The following is an 18,503-nucleotide window of genomic DNA, read 5'->3' as shown; positions in this document are numbered from 1 at the left end:
AAAGAGAGAGATAATAATGCCAATACATTTTCAATTTTGTCTTGACAGGAAACAGTGATTAAAAAGTATCGATAACAAAAATAAATTTTATATGGAAAATTTAGGTATATGGGGGCGATTCTGAGAAGATTTGATACCAGTTTGGGCATGGCAGACTGGGTACCATGACTATACTAGAAAAGCTATGGTGGATTTAGGGGCCAGAACTACTAATTTTAAAGGTCTTGCTGTAACTGGTTATTTTTACTGTGATTATGTCACTAGTCAGTCTAAACACGTGAGTTGTTTTGTTCCATTTATATCACGATGTTTTAACGATACTGAACGCTTGGACATCATTCATGTATTAATATATATTGCGGTGGTAATTTGAAATAATTATCGTCATTTCTGGATATCAAATATTTTATATAAATTTAAAGGTGCTCGAATGGTCAATTTGGCTGTATATTAATGCATTTTTTATATTGTAGGGGAAAAACAAACACTTTGATAATTTATATATTTTGGCATATCAAATGACATTTTAACTTATCAGTTACTGTATATACCAGGATATTACGCAGTTATCTATGGCGGACATCCGGGATCTTTGCAAAAAAGATCTACCAAAAAGTATTGATGATTTCAACTACTACATGAACATGTCAAAGGTAAGTCAAGAGTACTTAGCTTGCAATTCTTCTGTGTCAATCCTTAACCAAGTCAATATGTTCTTTTATAAAAAAAAACAGCATGTAATGATTTCTTTTATTTTCTTCGTGGTGATTGTGTAGTCTATAATGTATAGGAAATGCGTATTTTGAAATTATAATTATCAACTTCACAAAGTTTAAACCTCCAACGTTTCGAGGGGATAAACCCCTCTTTATCAAGGAGTTTCTGTTTCTGATACAAAACATAGTGTAAGACAAGAAGGTAAAAATGTGATTTATAGCAATAACCAGAATCTCCTTGATAAAGAGGGGTTTATCCCCTCGAAACGTTGGAGGTTTAATCTTTGTGAAGTTGATAATTATTATTTACATGTTTCCAGAATGATTGTTTTTTGGAAGGGTTTCTATCATTGGTGCCATACTTTTTTCTTTGCTGTATTTTATTTGTCGATTGTAGCATTCTGGTCCTTGTCGTCACACCTTGGCACCTTGAACACTCCCATGAAATACAAAATGCAAGTGACAGTTTACATCTTTAACTATCTTGAAATGTTCAAATTACTCATATGTTCATTAGATAACCATGAAACATCAAGTTGTAGATCTAAAATATCAATCGCAATTGCTCATCTTTTTCTGCCATTCTTCAGATAAGGTCTTACATTAGTATGGTCAGAATACACAAAACCGATTTAACTGCTCTACAAAAATTAAACATTCAAAAAGGCTATAAGTATTTGCTCTTAAGATTGTTCAACTTTTTTATCGTGTTATAGTCAATTTATATCATGATAATTAAGATAGGTTAAAGTAAAACGCATTTCCTCTATGGCTATAATTATTTTTTTTCGCAAACAGACAGTTTAAATGACTTAGCTGTTGCAGATCTCAGATTTGACAAATCGTATATCAAGTAGCATTCTAGAATCGGTACTGATTGTTGAGCAACTTTTTATTAAATACACGTTTTTTTTCCGTTCGCATGTATACATCAAAGGTCACGGGCTAGAATCAACCTTTAATTGTTGTTGTTACCGATATGACTAACTGTAATCGGCGAGGTGTTCCGAATGATGAATTAAATCTCGACATATTGTTCCGAATGGATCATCTTCAAGACTAAAAATTACAACTTTACTCCATTGAAAATAGAACATCATGAGAAACGTGATATTCTTGGCTCCTGTCCTTGTTAACATAAGGTCTAGAGGATTTCGACCGTTCGTTAAATCAAATTTGTGTAAACCATGATTACATTTTCGTTAAATGAAGCTAGCATATGATATGCATATGATATATATTGGAAATTGTGGCGTTCATTGTATCTACTTTTCTACTCAATTTGTTATAATAATTCAAAAAAAGATAAGAAGGAGTTTCTTGTATTAATTTCTATAGGCAAACAATTTAAAGTTATTGATGTACGAAGGAGGGCCTCACTTAGAGAGTTCACGAAATAATAACGCCACTGACTATGCTATAGCTTTCAACAGACACGATCTGGCAGGGGACGCCACTCTAGATGTTCTTGAAGCTTGGTATGGTGTTGTGGTGTCAGACCAGTATAACAAACATCCGGGTATTTACATGTATTGTTTCTCTCATTTTGTACTTTATTCCAGATTTGTTTGCGATCATAATTAACATAATACTTTTGTATTACACATTCTTTTTTCATTGACCCTCCGGATAATAGCTTTTCTGACTATTTATTGATACTAATTTTGGAACTTTTCAGTGACTAGCTTTTTATTCAGCTAGCTAAGGGCACGCCGGTTGTTTTTAGTGCCTGATATAATGCACATAATGGCAACTCAAGTTTTCCTTCACAAGGAAAGCTAAACAGTCGCCATATCACCACTGTTGTGTTGGTGCGATGAAAATATTCAACCAACAAAAAATAGAAGATTGCATCGATAAGATAAAATGGCATCATGATAATCCAAGTGTATTTAGTGAGTAAAAGGGTGAAAGCTAATATAAGTCTATACTAAGCCATAAAAATCTTTCTTTTTCATAACTTACTTCGCGTGAACAATAAAAAAAGCTCACATAGCCCAAAGGAATTTCTGTATATATCCTACGGAATTTACCTGCAACATTATTTGATAGTCTTTATATACTTAAGGCAGATTTATATTTTATCGAAAACATTTTCCAGCATCAATTGTTGGTCAATCATCATTATAACAGTCAATCTTTTGAAATAAATAGTCAAATCAGCTTAACTTGACAATAAAAAACATGGGCATAATGTTACTTTAGATGCCATTTTAAAACGCATTAAACTATGCTAATGTTAGACTCTGTTAAACACATGTATAAAATACAGTTATTCCTTGCCAGAGTAGAACTTCGACTGGATTTAATTTCAACTTCGGAAGAAAACAAGCTTCGTCTGCAGATTTCTTGCATCTGTCAAGTGATCAAGATATGTTGCTAAACTCTTCGGTGCATGTGTTGTATTGTTTAACATGTATCATCCTAAGGTCCGCACAGTACATGTTGATAAATTCTCTATTAAGCGTCTAACAAGAACATTTTGTTTATATAAATAAAGACCTGTGCGGAAGAATAAGGCGGTATTTCCGTTGGGTACTTATCACTACAGTTTTCGTATACACAATATGACAAACTATTTATGTATGAAGTAATATTTGGAGTGTAGAAGGACAAAAGGTTGTTACAATATATGATAATTTTAATAATGTTTTAACTGTTTTACTTTACTGTTAACTATTGATGAAAACCTTAAATGACCATTTTATTTGCATTTAATCTTGCTATATATGAAGAGCATAGTTGCCTAACAAAAACATTTTGTTTGCATAATTGACGAACCTTTGTGAAAAAAATGTTGTTTTTTTTTCTGCCTGATACATCTAAATACAGCCTTTTAAACACATTTTTTGTGTGTCCAAGAACAAAGTATTAGAAGTTATTTGAATTAAGAATAATTAAACATGTTTCACTTATTAATGAAAAACTGAAATGTCAATTTAATTGCCATCAAGTGTTTAAGCTTTCTTGCTGCAAACCCTGCATTCATAAATCCAGGGGTATTATCTGAACTTACAAAAGAAGTGTAATAAAATTGATGAGACATAGTTGTTACGAGCCAGGCGTAACGAGAAAGAAAAGCCAGCAACAAACTTGTAACAATAACAAATTTATTACAGAAAAATTATTAAAGAAAAATAAAATAACAAATTATGTTTACAAATACCTGAAGTCCAAATAAAAATGAAAATTACAAATGTCTAGTCTGATCCTGGAATGATCCTTTTTGAATAGCACAGTTAAATCCAAGTTAAATCCAAGAACACTTTAGAATAAATTCCCACAATAAAATCCACAAGAATAATTTATTTTAAAATCCAAGCTCCAATAATTTACTTAATATCCAAGTTGAATAATACTCCAAAATATATTGATTTCTTAAAAGGTAACTGATGACTTAATAGATCACTGATGACTTAAAAGATAAGATTAATGAAAAATGTCTCCTTATATCATGTATATATATTAACTAAGAAGTTTCCAGAAAGGTCTATTATGTTCTCAAGTAATCATAATCTAGCAACTTCAACAATAAAGATCATTCCAGAAGTTTCTATCTAAATATAATGCATGAGTTTTCTACAACAGTTAAGAACCTTCTAGTACATACATGTAGTTTATGTTCTAAAAATAGAACAATGATAATATTGGAAATACCAACTGGTCAGATATAAATTATATACATGTAATATGTTGCATACATAACACTTCCCCTCTTCAAGAAAAAGAAATATGAATGAAATGAATATTTCTTTTACATAAATTCAAACAATGTAACTAACAAATAACATAGGAGAAATGTTAAACAATTTTATACATTCATATATATGTGTATTACAAACAATAGCAAACAACAACAAAAAAAAAATAACCAATAATATCATATAAATGCTATTACAAACAATAGCAAACAACAACAAAAAATAATCAATCATATCATATAAATGTTAAATTTAAAATACTGCAAATAACAGTTTTAGACACGTGAAAGTGCATCAGGGATCAAATTATCTTTCCCTTTAATGTGTCTAATGTCAAGACTATATTCTTGCAAAAATAAGCTCCACCTCAACAACCTTTGATTTTTGTTTTTAAGTTTATGCAAGAAAGTGAGGGGATTGTGATCACTAAAGACAACAACAGGCAACTTTGAAGAAGTTAGATAAACTTCAAAATGCTGAATAGCAAGAATAAGAGCAAGGCACTCTTTCTCTATAGTAGAGTATTTTTTCTGATGTTCATTAAACTTTTTAGAAAAGTAACAAACAGGATGGTCAACACCATTGTTGTCTTCTTGGATCAATACACTTCCAGCACCTATGTCACTAGCATCTACAGCTAACTTAAAGTTTTTATTAAAATCTGGTGCCAAGAGAACTGGTGCACTCTTAAGTATGGCTTTCAGGCTGTCAAATGCCATTTGACACTTGTCATTCCAAATGAATTTGTTTCTTTTCTTTAACAAATTTGTCAATGGTTCTGCAATAACCGAAAAATTATTACAAAATTTACGATAATACCCTGCCATACCAAGAAATCGCATCAGTTGTCTTTTACAAGTTGGCACAGGAAATTCAGAGATAGCTTTGACCTTAGCTTCTATTGGTTTTACTTTACCCTGTCCCACTACATGTCCTAAAAATGTTAAAATTGCATGACAAAATTCACTTTTTGCAAGATTAACAGTCAATTTAGCATCACTAAGTCGGTTGAAGAATGCTCTTATTGTTTTGAGATGTTCCTCCCATTCATCAGAATAGATGATTGCGTCATCAATGTATGCGTCACATCCGTGTAGACCAGATATTACCATGTTTATAAGTCTCTGAAATGTTGCTGGTGAGTTTTTCATACCAAATGGCATGACTTTATATTGATACAAGCCGTCTGGTGTTACAAAGGCTGATATTTCTTTAGCTCTATCAGTAAGTGGAACTTGCCAGAAGCCTTTTAGAAGATCGAACTTTGTTACATACTTTGCTTTTCCAATTTTGTCAATACAGTCATCAATTCTTGGTATAGGAAATGAATCAGTTTTTGTTACAGAGTTCACTTTACGATAATCTGTACACATTCTATATGTTCCATTTGATTTCGGTACAAGAATACATGGAGAGCTGTAACTGCTTTGACTTGGTTCAATAAAGTCATTATCCAATAAATACTGAACTTCTTGTCTTAGGTACTTTTGTTTTATAGGATTCGTTCTATATGGATGTTGTTTTATTGGTTCAGAGTTTTCAAGAATGACGTCATGATGTATTTTGTCAGTCCGTGTGGGAATATCAGGAAATAAGTGTTCATATTCATAAATAAGCTGTTTCAGTTCATCTCGTTTCGACGGTTCTAAGTGAGCAAGTTTTTCATCCAGATTTTTTCAGAATATCAGAGTTTTCAAGCCTCGCTGAACCAGGATCAGACTTTTCAAAATTTTCATAACTATTAGATTCAACTGAACATTGATTTTGTGGAACAGAGTTTACAAAAGATATAGGTTTACTAATTTCGCTATCTCTGTCAAAATATTCTTTTAACATATTTATGTGACACATTTGTTTTTGCTTTCGCCTCCCAGGAGTATTAATAATATAATTAAGGTCACTGACTTTCTTCTCAATAGTATAAGGACCAAAGTATCTTGCCTGTAATGGTTTTCCAGGTATAGGTAAAAGAGCAAGTACTCTATCACCAGGGTTAAAACTTCTTTCCTGAGCATTCTCATCATACCTTGATTTCATTTTGCTTTGTGTTGATTTTAAATTAACACTAGCTAACTCACATGCATTAGTCAACCTATTTCGAAACTCCGATACATACTGAAGCAAATTTAAAGATATGTCATCTTCAGACAGGAATTTCTCTTTTAGAAGTTTTAAGGGTCCTCTGACAGTGTGACCAAATACTAATTCAAAAGGGCTGAATCCAAGAGATTCCTGAACAGATTCTCTTACAGCAAATAACAATAAATGGATGCCTTCATCCCAGTCTTTTTCAGTGTCAAAACAATATGACCTAATCATATTTTTTAGAGTCTGGTGAAACCTTTTTAATGCACCTTGACTTTCAGGGTGATAGGCTGAAGACCTATATTGAGTAATTCCTAACTCGTGCATGACCTGCTGGAAAATACCAGACATAAAGTTTGACCCTTGATCAGACTGTACTGATTTAGGTAAACCAACAAAAGTGAAAAATTTCACAAGAGCCTTAATAAAAGTTTTGGCTTTAATATTCCTTAAAGGAATAGCTTCAGGGAAGCGCGTAGAAGCACACATAATAGTTAATAAGTACTGAGAACCTGATTTAGTTTTTGGTAATGGACCTACACAGTCAATAATAACTCTACTAAAAGGTTCATCAAATGCAGGAATATGCTGTAAATGAGCTTAAGGTATTGTCTGGTTAGGTTTTCCAACCATCTGACAAGTATGACAAGATTTACAGTACCTAGATACATCTACTTTAAGGCCAGGCCAATAAAAATGATTGAGAATTTTATGGTAGGTTTTATTAACACCTAAATGACCTGCCATGGGTGTTTCATGAGCCAAGCTTAATATTTCCTGGCGATATGATTTAGGGACCACAATTTGGTGATTAACTGTCCACTCCTCTTCAGCAGGGACATCGGGCGGTCGCCATTTTCTCATTAAAATCCCATTTTTTTCATAATAACAAACAGGGACTTGTAAAGCTTCATCTTCACTAAAAGCCTTTTGAAAAAGGACTGAAATCTCAGGATCATTTTGTTGTTCCAGGATAAGCTGTGACCTTGACAGCGTATCATGACCTTGATCTTTAGATCTTGGTGTAGAAAAATCAGATATTGAAAAATCTGTCTGAGTTTCAGGCAGAGTAGGAGTAAGAGAAAAATTCATTTCATTATCAAAAGACTGACCTATAAAAGTATCAGCTAAGTCAATATCTGAACAATAATTATCTTCTTGAATGGCCTTCTTAGCCATAGCTCGAGTAACTGCACATGAAGGGTAAAGGTCAGGAATTTCCTGCTCAATGGGGTCAGATATCTGATCCACACAAGGAGTGTCAGTTACAAGTGGATTAACCACTACCTTATCTCCAGCTAAGTCATTACCTAGCAATAAATGAACACCTTTAAAGGGTAAGAAAGATCTTATACCTACAGCCACCGGCCCAGTTACCAAATCTGAGGACAAATAAATATTATGGAGAGGGACATTAGAAAAACCACACTCTACACCCTGAATAAGGACACTAGATCCAGAAGAAGACTTCTCAGAAAAAGGCAGTGTATCTGCTAAAATAAGAGATTTCGAAGCTCCTGTGTCTCTTAAAATTTTAATAGGAGTAGGTGGGCAAGTATCACCGATAAGTGACACGGAACCTTCCGAAAGGAATGGTTCATAAATCTCCATTATAGAATCAGACTTGGGTTCTATGACCTTCAAAATTGCATTATTTTCAATACAAGACTGAGGTTCAGACCTTAAAGTGGTAAGACCTGTGGGTTTGGCCTCATCACGTTGTTGTTGCCTCCTTTTTAAGGTAAAGCAATCAGAAATAAGATGTCCAGTTTTCTTGCAATAATTGCATGTTGGACGAGATAAGGGACTATGACCTTTATGTTCATCAGATGACTTTGGTTTGGTGTATTTGACTGACTGGATGAGCCAGATAAATTACCAGAACTGCACTTGGAATTAAAATGTGAGGGTGTGGACTTCCCTTTATTTATAAATGAGACTTTGTGGGTTAAAGAATAATCGTCAGCTAGACGGGCAGCTTCTTCTAAAGTTTCTACCTGTTTTTCATCTAAGAAAGACTTAACATCAGAGTGAATACAGCGTTTAAACTCTTCAACCAACATGAGCTGTCTGAGCTTTTCATGATTTTTATTAATTTTCTTAGATAGACACCACCGATCAAACAGTTGTTCTTTTTCTCTTGCAAATTCGACATGGGTTTGACCAATTTCTTTCTTAGAATTTCTGAATTTTTGCCTGTAGGCCTCTGGTACTAACTCATAACCTTTCAGAATTAATTCTTTTACATTATCATAATTAGAGCTTTGTTCAACAGTAAGTTGTGTATAGATTTCACGAGCTTTGCCAGTTAAGACGCTCTGTAAAAGTAATGTCCAGTGCTCTCTTGGCCATTTTAAATTTTCAGCAACCTTTTCAAAATGAAGAAAATACTTATCAACTTCTTTTTCTTGGAAAGGTGGAACAAGCCTAATATTTTTAGTGACATCAAATTTTGAATTTATTCTATGTTCAAACTGATTTGCTCTCTCTTTGATTTCTAATTCTCTCATTTTTAACTGAAATTCTCTCTCTTCTCTTTCTTTTTCAAACTGCCTTTCCCTTTCTTTTTCTTCCCTTTCTTTTTCTAACAGTCTTTCTTCCCTTCTTTTTTCTAACTGCCTTTCTTCCCTTTCTTTTTCTAACTGTAACTGCCTTTCTTCCCTTTCTTTTTCTAATTGCATTTTTTCTAGTTCAAATTTAAATTGAAGTTCAAGCTCTTTTATCTTAATTTCTGGGTTTGTTTCAACAATCAGAGAAAGTGCATCTTGTCCAAAAATATCTTCATCCACAAAATAATGAATCAGAAGATTTTTAATTTCTTGTTTACGCATTGAAGATTTAATTTCTAATAAATTATACTTTTTTGCAAGATCGAGCAAATCAGTTTTCTTAGCCAAATCTAATACCTCCTGGGAAGGTTCAGCTACAAACTTTTCTAAATTAAAAGACATGACTGCTTGCTGCTGGTTTTAAACTCAGAAAGTGATGTGTTTCAAAAATTTCAAAATGAAAGGTACACTTAATAGAACAACTATGATATCAACTCAGATGAGTAAATACGGTAATAATAAAATGTAAAATAAACGGTAATAATTTCCAATAATGTAGCCAAAAAGAAATATTCAAATCCCGGACGAGCCCCCAATTTCTGTTACGAGCCAGGCGTAACGAGAAAGAAAAGCCAGCAACAAACTTGTAACAATAACAAATTTATTACAGAAAAATTATTAAAGAAAAATAAAATAACAAATTATGTTTACAAATACCTGAAGTCCAAATAAAAATGAAAATTACAAATGTCTAGTCTGATCCTGGAATGATCCTTTTTGAATAGCACAGTTAAATCCAAGTTAAATCCAAGAACACTTTAGAATAAATTCCCACAATAAAATCCACAAGAATAATTTATTTTAAAATCCAAGCTCCAATAATTCACTTAATATCCAAGTTGAATAATACTCCAAAATATATTGATTTCTTAAAAGGTAACTGATGACTTAATAGATCACTGATGACTTAAAAGATAAGATTAATGAAAAATGTCTCCTTATATATATTAACTAAGAAGTTTCCAGAAAGGTCTATTATGTTCTCAAGTAATCATAATCTAGCAACTTCAACAATAAAGATCATTCCAGAAGTTTCTATCTAAATATAATGCATGAGTTTTCTACAACAGTTAAGAACCTTCTAGTACATACATGTAGTTTATGTTCTAAAAATAGAACAATGATAATATTGGAAATACCAACTGGTCAGATATAAATTATATACATGTAATATGTTGCATACATAACATAGTTTATAATTTTTTCCAACAATATCAATTTACATTTGCAATGGTTCGATACTCTTGCCAACAACAATCTAAAGGAAAAGTTAACTACGTCTTTCATTTTACAGTGTCCTTTCTGCAGTTAACTTTTCGTTTATTTCATGACATCTTACATGACAGAAAGTAATTGTGCTTAAACTATTTTTTTTTTCAGGAGGTTTATTCAACTATTTTTCGTCTGTTTATTCTTATTCCAAATATGGTAGTTGGGGTGTGATAGAGTACACTGGTCAAGACCCACACACGTCTCCAAAATATCTCGCCCTTCACAGGTATACTCTGTGCTAGAATCTATTTATAGAAACCATGAATAATTGTGTGTAACACTGATAAAATGAACTGTAAAATGTGATCTACCATCATTTTAGCAGTGTCCGTGCAATTTTTTAAATACAGCACCTTTCTTATTATTTCATTTTATCATCAACATTAGAAACCATTTGGTTGTTCATACGCTTATTTGCATACTGTAATTCTATTTATATGTTACGAAGTGATGGCATAATTTAAAAAAAGTATTAGAGCTTAATATAAGTGGGGACATGTAGTAAAGTAGTACGCGGGATAAAAATATAGAAAAAGGTGGATCGAGGCCAGAGGCTGGAAGGATACTATAGTGCTACATGTATGCGTCCGGAGTACTGAATTCTTTGTTTTCTAATATATAGCACTTAAGTAGAACAAAATAGGAAGAACTTTACGGAAAGCGACACAAACTTTCAAGTAAAATGTTCAAGAAGTTTAATTGTTAGGTAATTGTAATTCAGTACATTCATTATGCGGACGTTTTTCTCTTGTTATTTCGAATTCTCTATCTCTTGAAGTTTCTTTGCTAATATTGCCTTGTAATATATAACACATTTGCAAACATTTCTGGGTTATATTTATGTTCAATTTGTAGATACATAAATCGCCACTTTAACAATCACAATATGGGACAAACCTGTAGTTTCGTTTCTCAGAACAACATAGTATATGGCTGTTATAAAAATAGGAACGGGCAATTTTATTGTGGTCAGTCAACAGACCACGGAACCAGCTGGAAGGTCATACAATCTTATTTACACATATTTGGTATAGGGCCCGTAAGTCTCGTTTACTTTCACTTTCGATTTACCACTTCCGGGTACATCGGCAGACTTATTTACCGTTACGCATATAGGTAACCCGAAGAATTCGAGGGATATAGAAGTTAAATTTGTTTCGGTCCTCTTCAGATTTGAAGGAATGGATAGCACGGGTCAAAAAATGCAGGTAGGTCAATTATCTGACGGAAAAACGAGGGATTTATAGAGTTTAATAAAACTAGTTTATTTTCGGATAGTGACAATTGTTTCGGATGTTTTGTCAATGTAGTGAATTTTAGTTGTTTAGCTTTTAGTATTGTTCTAAAACTACTGATGTGAGAAATTAATTCAAACCATTTTAACTTATTGAAATAAACAATGGAGAAACACTTTAATTCTAGTGTATATTAAAGTTATACAAAATTCGGACATTGCACAGTAATTCGGATATTTTTTCCTTTCCATATTTTATTCTTGTTCCTTTTTCAATTATATATACATGTTAATATGGTACCTAGCAAATAATGATTGAATTAAAAAATATAATATTTGATTAAACCATTTCAGATGTATAGACAAGGAGGTATATGACAAGTATAGAATATACAGTTGTTCAATATATATGGACCATTAATCAACTGTTTGCACTGCCTATGATCCTGAAATATCTATACATCAAAGGTAAATACATGTGAAATAATTGATTAATTTTTAGTTGAGATCGGAAAGATAAACAATTATCAAAATATATTATTATAATTTAATAACTTAAATTGGATTTCACTGCATGATAATTGATAAGTAAATAAAACATTAAAAATAGTCATGTTTCACATTCAAGAAGATCAATATTTTTGACTGTTATATATTATGTGTTGTTGTTTATCTTTAATGTTTATTTACTTCAAATGTGAATTTTTTCTGTCAATCATGACCAGCTTCTTAAATGTAATGTAAATATCATTTCTAGTGTCTTACACTTGTAACAACATATTTATTGATTTTTCATTCTGCAGATAAAAAGGGAAAAGATGAAGGAGGATTTGTCCATGAAGACCTTTATTGCAAATACCATCTTCCAGTTCCTTAATTTGAGAATGATATCAGAGAACACACAGTTACAGTGAAATATTAGTTTAATATAAGCCACTGAAAATAGTCAAATGTACTTTCCTGAAGAAGATGAATGACATCCAGCACAAAAATGTTAATGTATAAAGAGTATGATTTTATGGTGTTTGACACTATGATCTTGTTAACATGTTAATGTCACAATGATAGAAACAGAGTAAAATATCCACATTTCATTGCAGTTTTAAGTATTAAAACTAGATACTCTATATATACCAAAGCTGATAACACACCAGAGATAAGGTTTTTTCATGGAATCACAGTACAGTCATATGACATTATGGACATTAAATGACTATGAAGTAAAGATTAGCAAAAATATTATATATCATCTACTACTAATATTGTGAGGTAATCATTGATAAGCTCACAAATTTGCAATCAAAGCTTTGATATCAAGCTGAACATTTTTCAATTAGAATATGATTTATAACTCTAATTTTCAAAGTCTTTACATTTGTAAAAGGAAATATTCTTATTCTTGTATCAGTAGACATTCACAGTGTAAAGTTACATTGTCCAAATAACTAATAATAATTCCAAGTGCTTTCCTGAAGTTTTTCTTCCACTGGAAAATCAGTGATATATATGCTAAGCAGTGCACTATAAATTGTGTAAAAATAAAAGTTTATTAAACTTATGAACTGTTTTTTGTTTCTACTATTTGGCATATATTTATAGCAGTGCTTGATCATAAGAGTTCATCTGCAAAATAACTAACAGCAATGGCTAGATTGCTTGAATATGCAAGCATTGACTATATAAAATACTATGCATGTCATTTGAATTTTGTCTGTCCTGAAATCGAAACAGACACTATCTAAATAATATTGATGAAAAGTTCTTGACAGCTCTTCAATGACTACATACCCATATGTACATGGACAAAAGTTAAAAGCATTGTGTGTTGTTGTTTGTTTTTTTTGTTTTTTGAAACATTGACAATTTTGAAACAGTTCCAATTGGTATATTAATGTATCAGTGATGTAATTGTTTTGTATCAAGTGCAAACCCTAAGTTTTGCATGTATTGTATAGATAATTCACTGTTGGTCAAATGTCAACAGGTTCAATACATTATAAAACAGGTAATTTGAAACCCAAAGAAGTACATGGTATGTAATAATTACCCTTCTGATACTAAAATCTTCAAGGAATGCAGAATTGCAAGTCTTCTCCAATTAAGAGAGAGACTTGGGCTTACAAGGGCTAGCAAGCTAGTGTTTTGCTACAGAATACTCAACACAGATGAATTGCATTAATATTGTTTACTCTGGTATTACTACCTGCCATGTACAATGCAAATCATGGCTTTTCTAAGAGCAGTGAAAGGCTATAACTAGAAGGAATTTTACACATCTTGCCTCAGAAACAAGTTTTTCTTTGAGATGATTTTTATGATATTTAAATAATGGTTAAAGATTACATTACTTTTACAATTGCAGTGATCATGGTGATAATATGAAATGAAACTCAATCAAGAAAGAAACATTTAAATGCTGAACATTTATCTTTTTACCAATCCTGTTAATTTACAAGTCTATTTATAACAAATTTATCTTAAACTGTTTTGAAACTACATGATACCTGGTTGAAACTGTTTTGCGCAGCCATTTGCAGAAGATAAATTATCTTTGAATAATAAAGTTAATACAAAGTTACAAATGACAGGTTATTTATTTCTAATAAAGACAGGTTAGTTATTTCTAACAAAGACAGATATTTTGTTAAACATTTTTACAATGACATATATCTTTGAAGTGTCTTCAACCTTAGCTTTTATTAGAATACAAACATTCAGTCAGACAGTTTACACAAGAAATGGAGCTTTAAGAAGCTTTAAGTCAGTCAAAATCTGTAATGGACTGCCATGTCTCTACTTCTATGTACTCCAAGACTGTGTATGGACATTTCCTTTCAACTATGCCTGGTGGTATCACTATTTGATTTCTAATCTGATGGTGAACACTCCAAAATAAATCAAGAGCCATGACAGTTACTCAAGATCCAACCATGAAATCACATACCTGTATATAAAGAAAATTAATCATGAGTTGAAAGCAATAATAATTGGTCAGCTATAAATTTCAATCATTATCATATTGTCATGAATAGAAAATAATGTTGAAAAGGAAGAAACACTTCTTGGTGTCCTAGTTTTTGTAGATTTGCTTTGACAACTGATCTTTAAAAAATGTGATAGTGACTAAGTTCTTTTAACCATTTACTGAACATGATTTAACTAAAAAATATGACCCACTTACTTGAGAAAAATACTTTAAACAGTATTTAACATGAATTAACTACATATGCCATACTGTTTGTTTATTTAGCTACACTGTAAGTATTTACAAAAACGAGAACATTCCCTTATATGTTATATAATAATATTTATTTTTCATTAATGTAGTTTAAGTAGCTTTAAGTATATATTTCTTACCAAAACGATTTAACAGCAGAGCATGCATGTGTATTTACAATGGATACTGACGTCTTTCATCTCACCACTGTCCTCAGTCAAAATATCTACAGGAGCAAAATATTTCATTGAATTTTATGACAATTTAAATTGGTTATAATTATACAGCTTGACTATTTGTGCTTTATAAAGATAATAATTATAAATAAATAATATTTTCAGTTGGAAGAAAATATATTCAACTAAAACACACTGATAATCACCATGAAACGTTTATCCGAAATTTCTAAACATTATATACTTCTGAGAGATAATCATGTAGCGCTATAGAAAATTGATAAAATCAAATTCACCAGTCTAGTGTCAGATGCGAATGATGTTGTATCAAAAAACAAATTTATTAGATTTACATGGAAATGAAAATATTACAACATTTATTGGGATAAACTGAATTTGAAATGACACACCCACCTGAAGATTATACGAAGTTGTCTTTCATTGATACTTGTTCACAAGATGAAACCATTTGCATTTCGTTACAAAACAAAAAACTCTGGCAATTTCCACATATCATTTGCTTTTCCATGTAAGTTTTACTTTCCAACCGGCATACAAGTATTACCCAATATAGATAAGCAATGTTGTTGATATTTGTTTGTACCCGGAAGTGCAAAATATCGTGAAATCTCGCAAGTCACATGACGAGACTTACATACCCTATTTGTTTAGTTTAAAAGTATGAACATATCCGATAGTCTATTTGACAAAACAAATATTAGGAACAAATATGAATTATCATATAAAAAGATCTGACAGATGTCTTAACTTACTTGTAGAACCGAACATTATTAACATACCAACAAAGACATGACGAGTAAATTCAAACATAAATTATATCTTTAATTTTTACGTCGCGGCCGTGTGGTTAAGGTCGTTATTTGTATCCTACCACTGTTATTTCAAAACAAGCCAGATACTTTAGATTTTTTCATACGTTGAAAATATCCGGCTAGGAAATAGAGCACAGGGGTCATCGTTCATCGCAACCTGGAAAGTGGTAATATGACCTTAAAATCTAATCAAAGTCTATTATATTTTAAATAGAACTACCCCACACTCTCGACAAATACTAGTGCTCTTATCTTAGATGGATTTGACGTCATGACTGGTGTCATTTTTGTTCGAAATGTCGACGAAGTTGCCGCAAACATATTTTACAAATTGGACACCACAAAAATGCAAGTCCAGTGGGAAAGGTAACTATATATTGACATCCATTGGGTTTCTATTCAATTTGGATATTTTAGCAATACAAGTATGTTTAAATCTTATGGCACCTGTCCCTAATAAGACTGATTTACTCTGTTTTCACTCACGTTTAAGGTCAAACTTTGAACGTCGTACACAGGTGTAGGCGCATGACCGATATATTTCAAAAGTACCCAAGTCGACTAAACAAAAATAATACAATAGCCCTTGGAAATGTTTTGTACTTTCAATATGTGTGCTTACTACAAATCATAGATCCCAACCCTGTCAAATTCCAAGTAACAATTGTCATGTCTGTTTGATAAAAAATGTATTGATTTCTAAAATCACCTGTCCGTGCTCTGTCTTTGCCCTGTCCTGTTTTTGTTTGGGGTCCGCCTGGGCTCCTTGCCATTGGTTCTTGTTGCTGGGTCATATTGGGGTTGCGTTCATTGAACGCCACCTTTCGTTGTTGATCTTGTTTATCATATTTTGTGTAAATGTCGATTTCAATGTTGCTTTATACCGATTAAGTATGACCTATTTGTGAATATTTCAATGTCGATTTGTGTTGAAGTCAATCTCATTTTGTATTGTTTCCGCGTTAGTTTGAATTGATTTCATATTATTTGTTTGATTTTGATACCATTCGCGTATATTACCATGACGTTTTAGTAGACTTAACTGTCTTTCGATTTCCATGTTTCTTTGTTGTATTATTTTCGTTGTATCCCCTTTCCCTTATATTTTAGTCAAAACGTCTCGGACTACTACCGGCAAGTGTCGCCGTCAACAGTAAATCGTAAGATGACGAACGGTGTTTACCGTGGCGTTGATATAAGTAATTTTATCTGTTAATATACCTGTAAATTACTGACAATGAAATAAAATAAAAATATTCACATGTTTCTCTTCCTTGTATCGTATATTGCCCCATACAATGTCTCTGAGAATAAAATATGACATATATTCCATGAAACATAATTTTGACAGTAGTCCGGTTTGTATCGTCACTTTTTTTTATTTCGTCCTTACCCGCGATGCACAATAGTATGATGATGAACACACGATGGAACGATGGTAAAACGCGATGTTATATCGAGTTTTCGTCATCGTAATAACGCGATTTCACCTTCATACCATTGCATTTTCACCATCTTTATTATCTTTCAAAAACAGTTGTAAAATTTATTTTAAAGTTTACAGTTACATAGGTGATAAAATTGACCACTTTTTATTTTAATTGTTGTAAATGTTGATATCATCCTTTTTACCCCTTGTTTTCTTTAATCATTACGAGTTTATCTAAAATTACTATAATTAATATAAGTGTCAGTCGGATGAATGAATAAAAATATCTAACCTTTACATTCAAGAATATATTCATTTGTTTTTGTTTGTACAAAAAGATTCTAAATTTTGTATAGATCTACATTTTTCTTTGTTATTGAAGGCAATACTAAAAATTAGTATAGTTCTTACTGTGTCAACTTTGTATGTTACCTTCTATAAATAAAGATTTTATCATTATTACTATTATTGTTATTGTAGTTGTTGATGTTGTTGTACCATCGCATCATCGCGCCATCGTATTTTCAGTTTTTCAAGGCAATCACTCAAAAGTAATGAAAAGTAAAGTTATCATACTTGTGAACTGCACATATAAAATTTCAAGTTGAAAGCTAAAATGCTATCCAGAAGCATATGTAAACTTTCATGGCGTTTCTAGGCATCTTTGTCTTTACAGGATAAAAATGTTATATGATCTGTTCACAATTGTCATGAAAGAACAAAACTAAATTACATATTATAGACAGTGGCCATGTTGTACATATATAAACGGAGATACATAGAGTAGGTGTTGGAAGTTAATCCTCATGGCAAAACTATATTTCGAAGAATATTGGAAAAATGTAACGGCGATGCAACTATATACAAAGATAAATTGTTGGCGTTCGCGCCGAAGCGCGACGCCCTTTATGCAATGGAATTAAATTTTGTGAAAGAGCAATTGCAACTTCTCGGGCCTTTTCGTTAGTCATAAAAGCCTATCATTCCGATTGGTATGAGGGTGTTGGATTATCAAAAATGAAAGGTCGCGATACGTACAATTAATAGCGAACCGGAAAATTTTGCAATGCAAACATTTTCAAATGAAATCATCTTATCCGTCAATTAATCGCGCTGTTCGTTTTTTGTTTGTACTACACAGTGTTATTGTTGTACCTATAAATAGAATGACGGCCTTAACATTGTGAAAGTCCGAAAATCTATTTATAGAAGTTGTTTTAGTTTAAGGAAA

At 31.9% G+C, this 18,503-nt stretch overlaps 1 protein-coding gene and 2 long non-coding RNA genes across 3 annotated transcripts; 2 read left to right on the top strand and 1 right to left on the bottom strand.

The window, feature by feature from the left end:
- Positions 1 to 154: 154 nt before the first annotated feature.
- Positions 155 to 17,103, top strand: LOC132736926 (uncharacterized). The gene is made up of 7 exons (XM_060724141.1): positions 155 to 277; positions 555 to 653; positions 2,055 to 2,235; positions 10,492 to 10,609; positions 11,239 to 11,383; positions 16,058 to 16,209; positions 16,954 to 17,103. Exons 1-7 carry the CDS (start codon positions 185 to 187, stop codon positions 17,057 to 17,059), a joined length of 894 nt encoding a protein of 297 aa, XP_060580124.1. The 5' UTR covers positions 155 to 184; the 3' UTR covers positions 17,060 to 17,103.
- LOC132736911 (uncharacterized) lies at positions 11,434 to 13,184 on the top strand. The gene is made up of 3 exons (XR_009626646.1): positions 11,434 to 11,591; positions 11,972 to 12,085; positions 12,421 to 13,184. It is a non-coding gene; the product is annotated as an uncharacterized LOC132736911 (long non-coding RNA).
- On the bottom strand, positions 13,248 to 15,669 carry LOC132736919 (uncharacterized). Its single transcript, XR_009626648.1, has 3 exons — positions 15,425 to 15,669; positions 14,975 to 15,060; positions 13,248 to 14,561 (listed from the first exon to the last, which is right to left on the bottom strand). It is a non-coding gene; the product is annotated as an uncharacterized LOC132736919 (long non-coding RNA).
- Positions 17,104 to 18,503: the final 1,400 nt, after the last annotated feature.

Source organism: Ruditapes philippinarum, unplaced genomic scaffold, assembly GCF_026571515.1.
Source record: "Ruditapes philippinarum isolate M1 unplaced genomic scaffold, ASM2657151v2 ctg8347_1_1_1_1, whole genome shotgun sequence".
Classification (NCBI taxonomy): Eukaryota; Metazoa; Mollusca; class Bivalvia; order Venerida; family Veneridae; genus Ruditapes; species Ruditapes philippinarum.
This window is presented reverse-complemented; position numbering and strand designations above follow the sequence as displayed.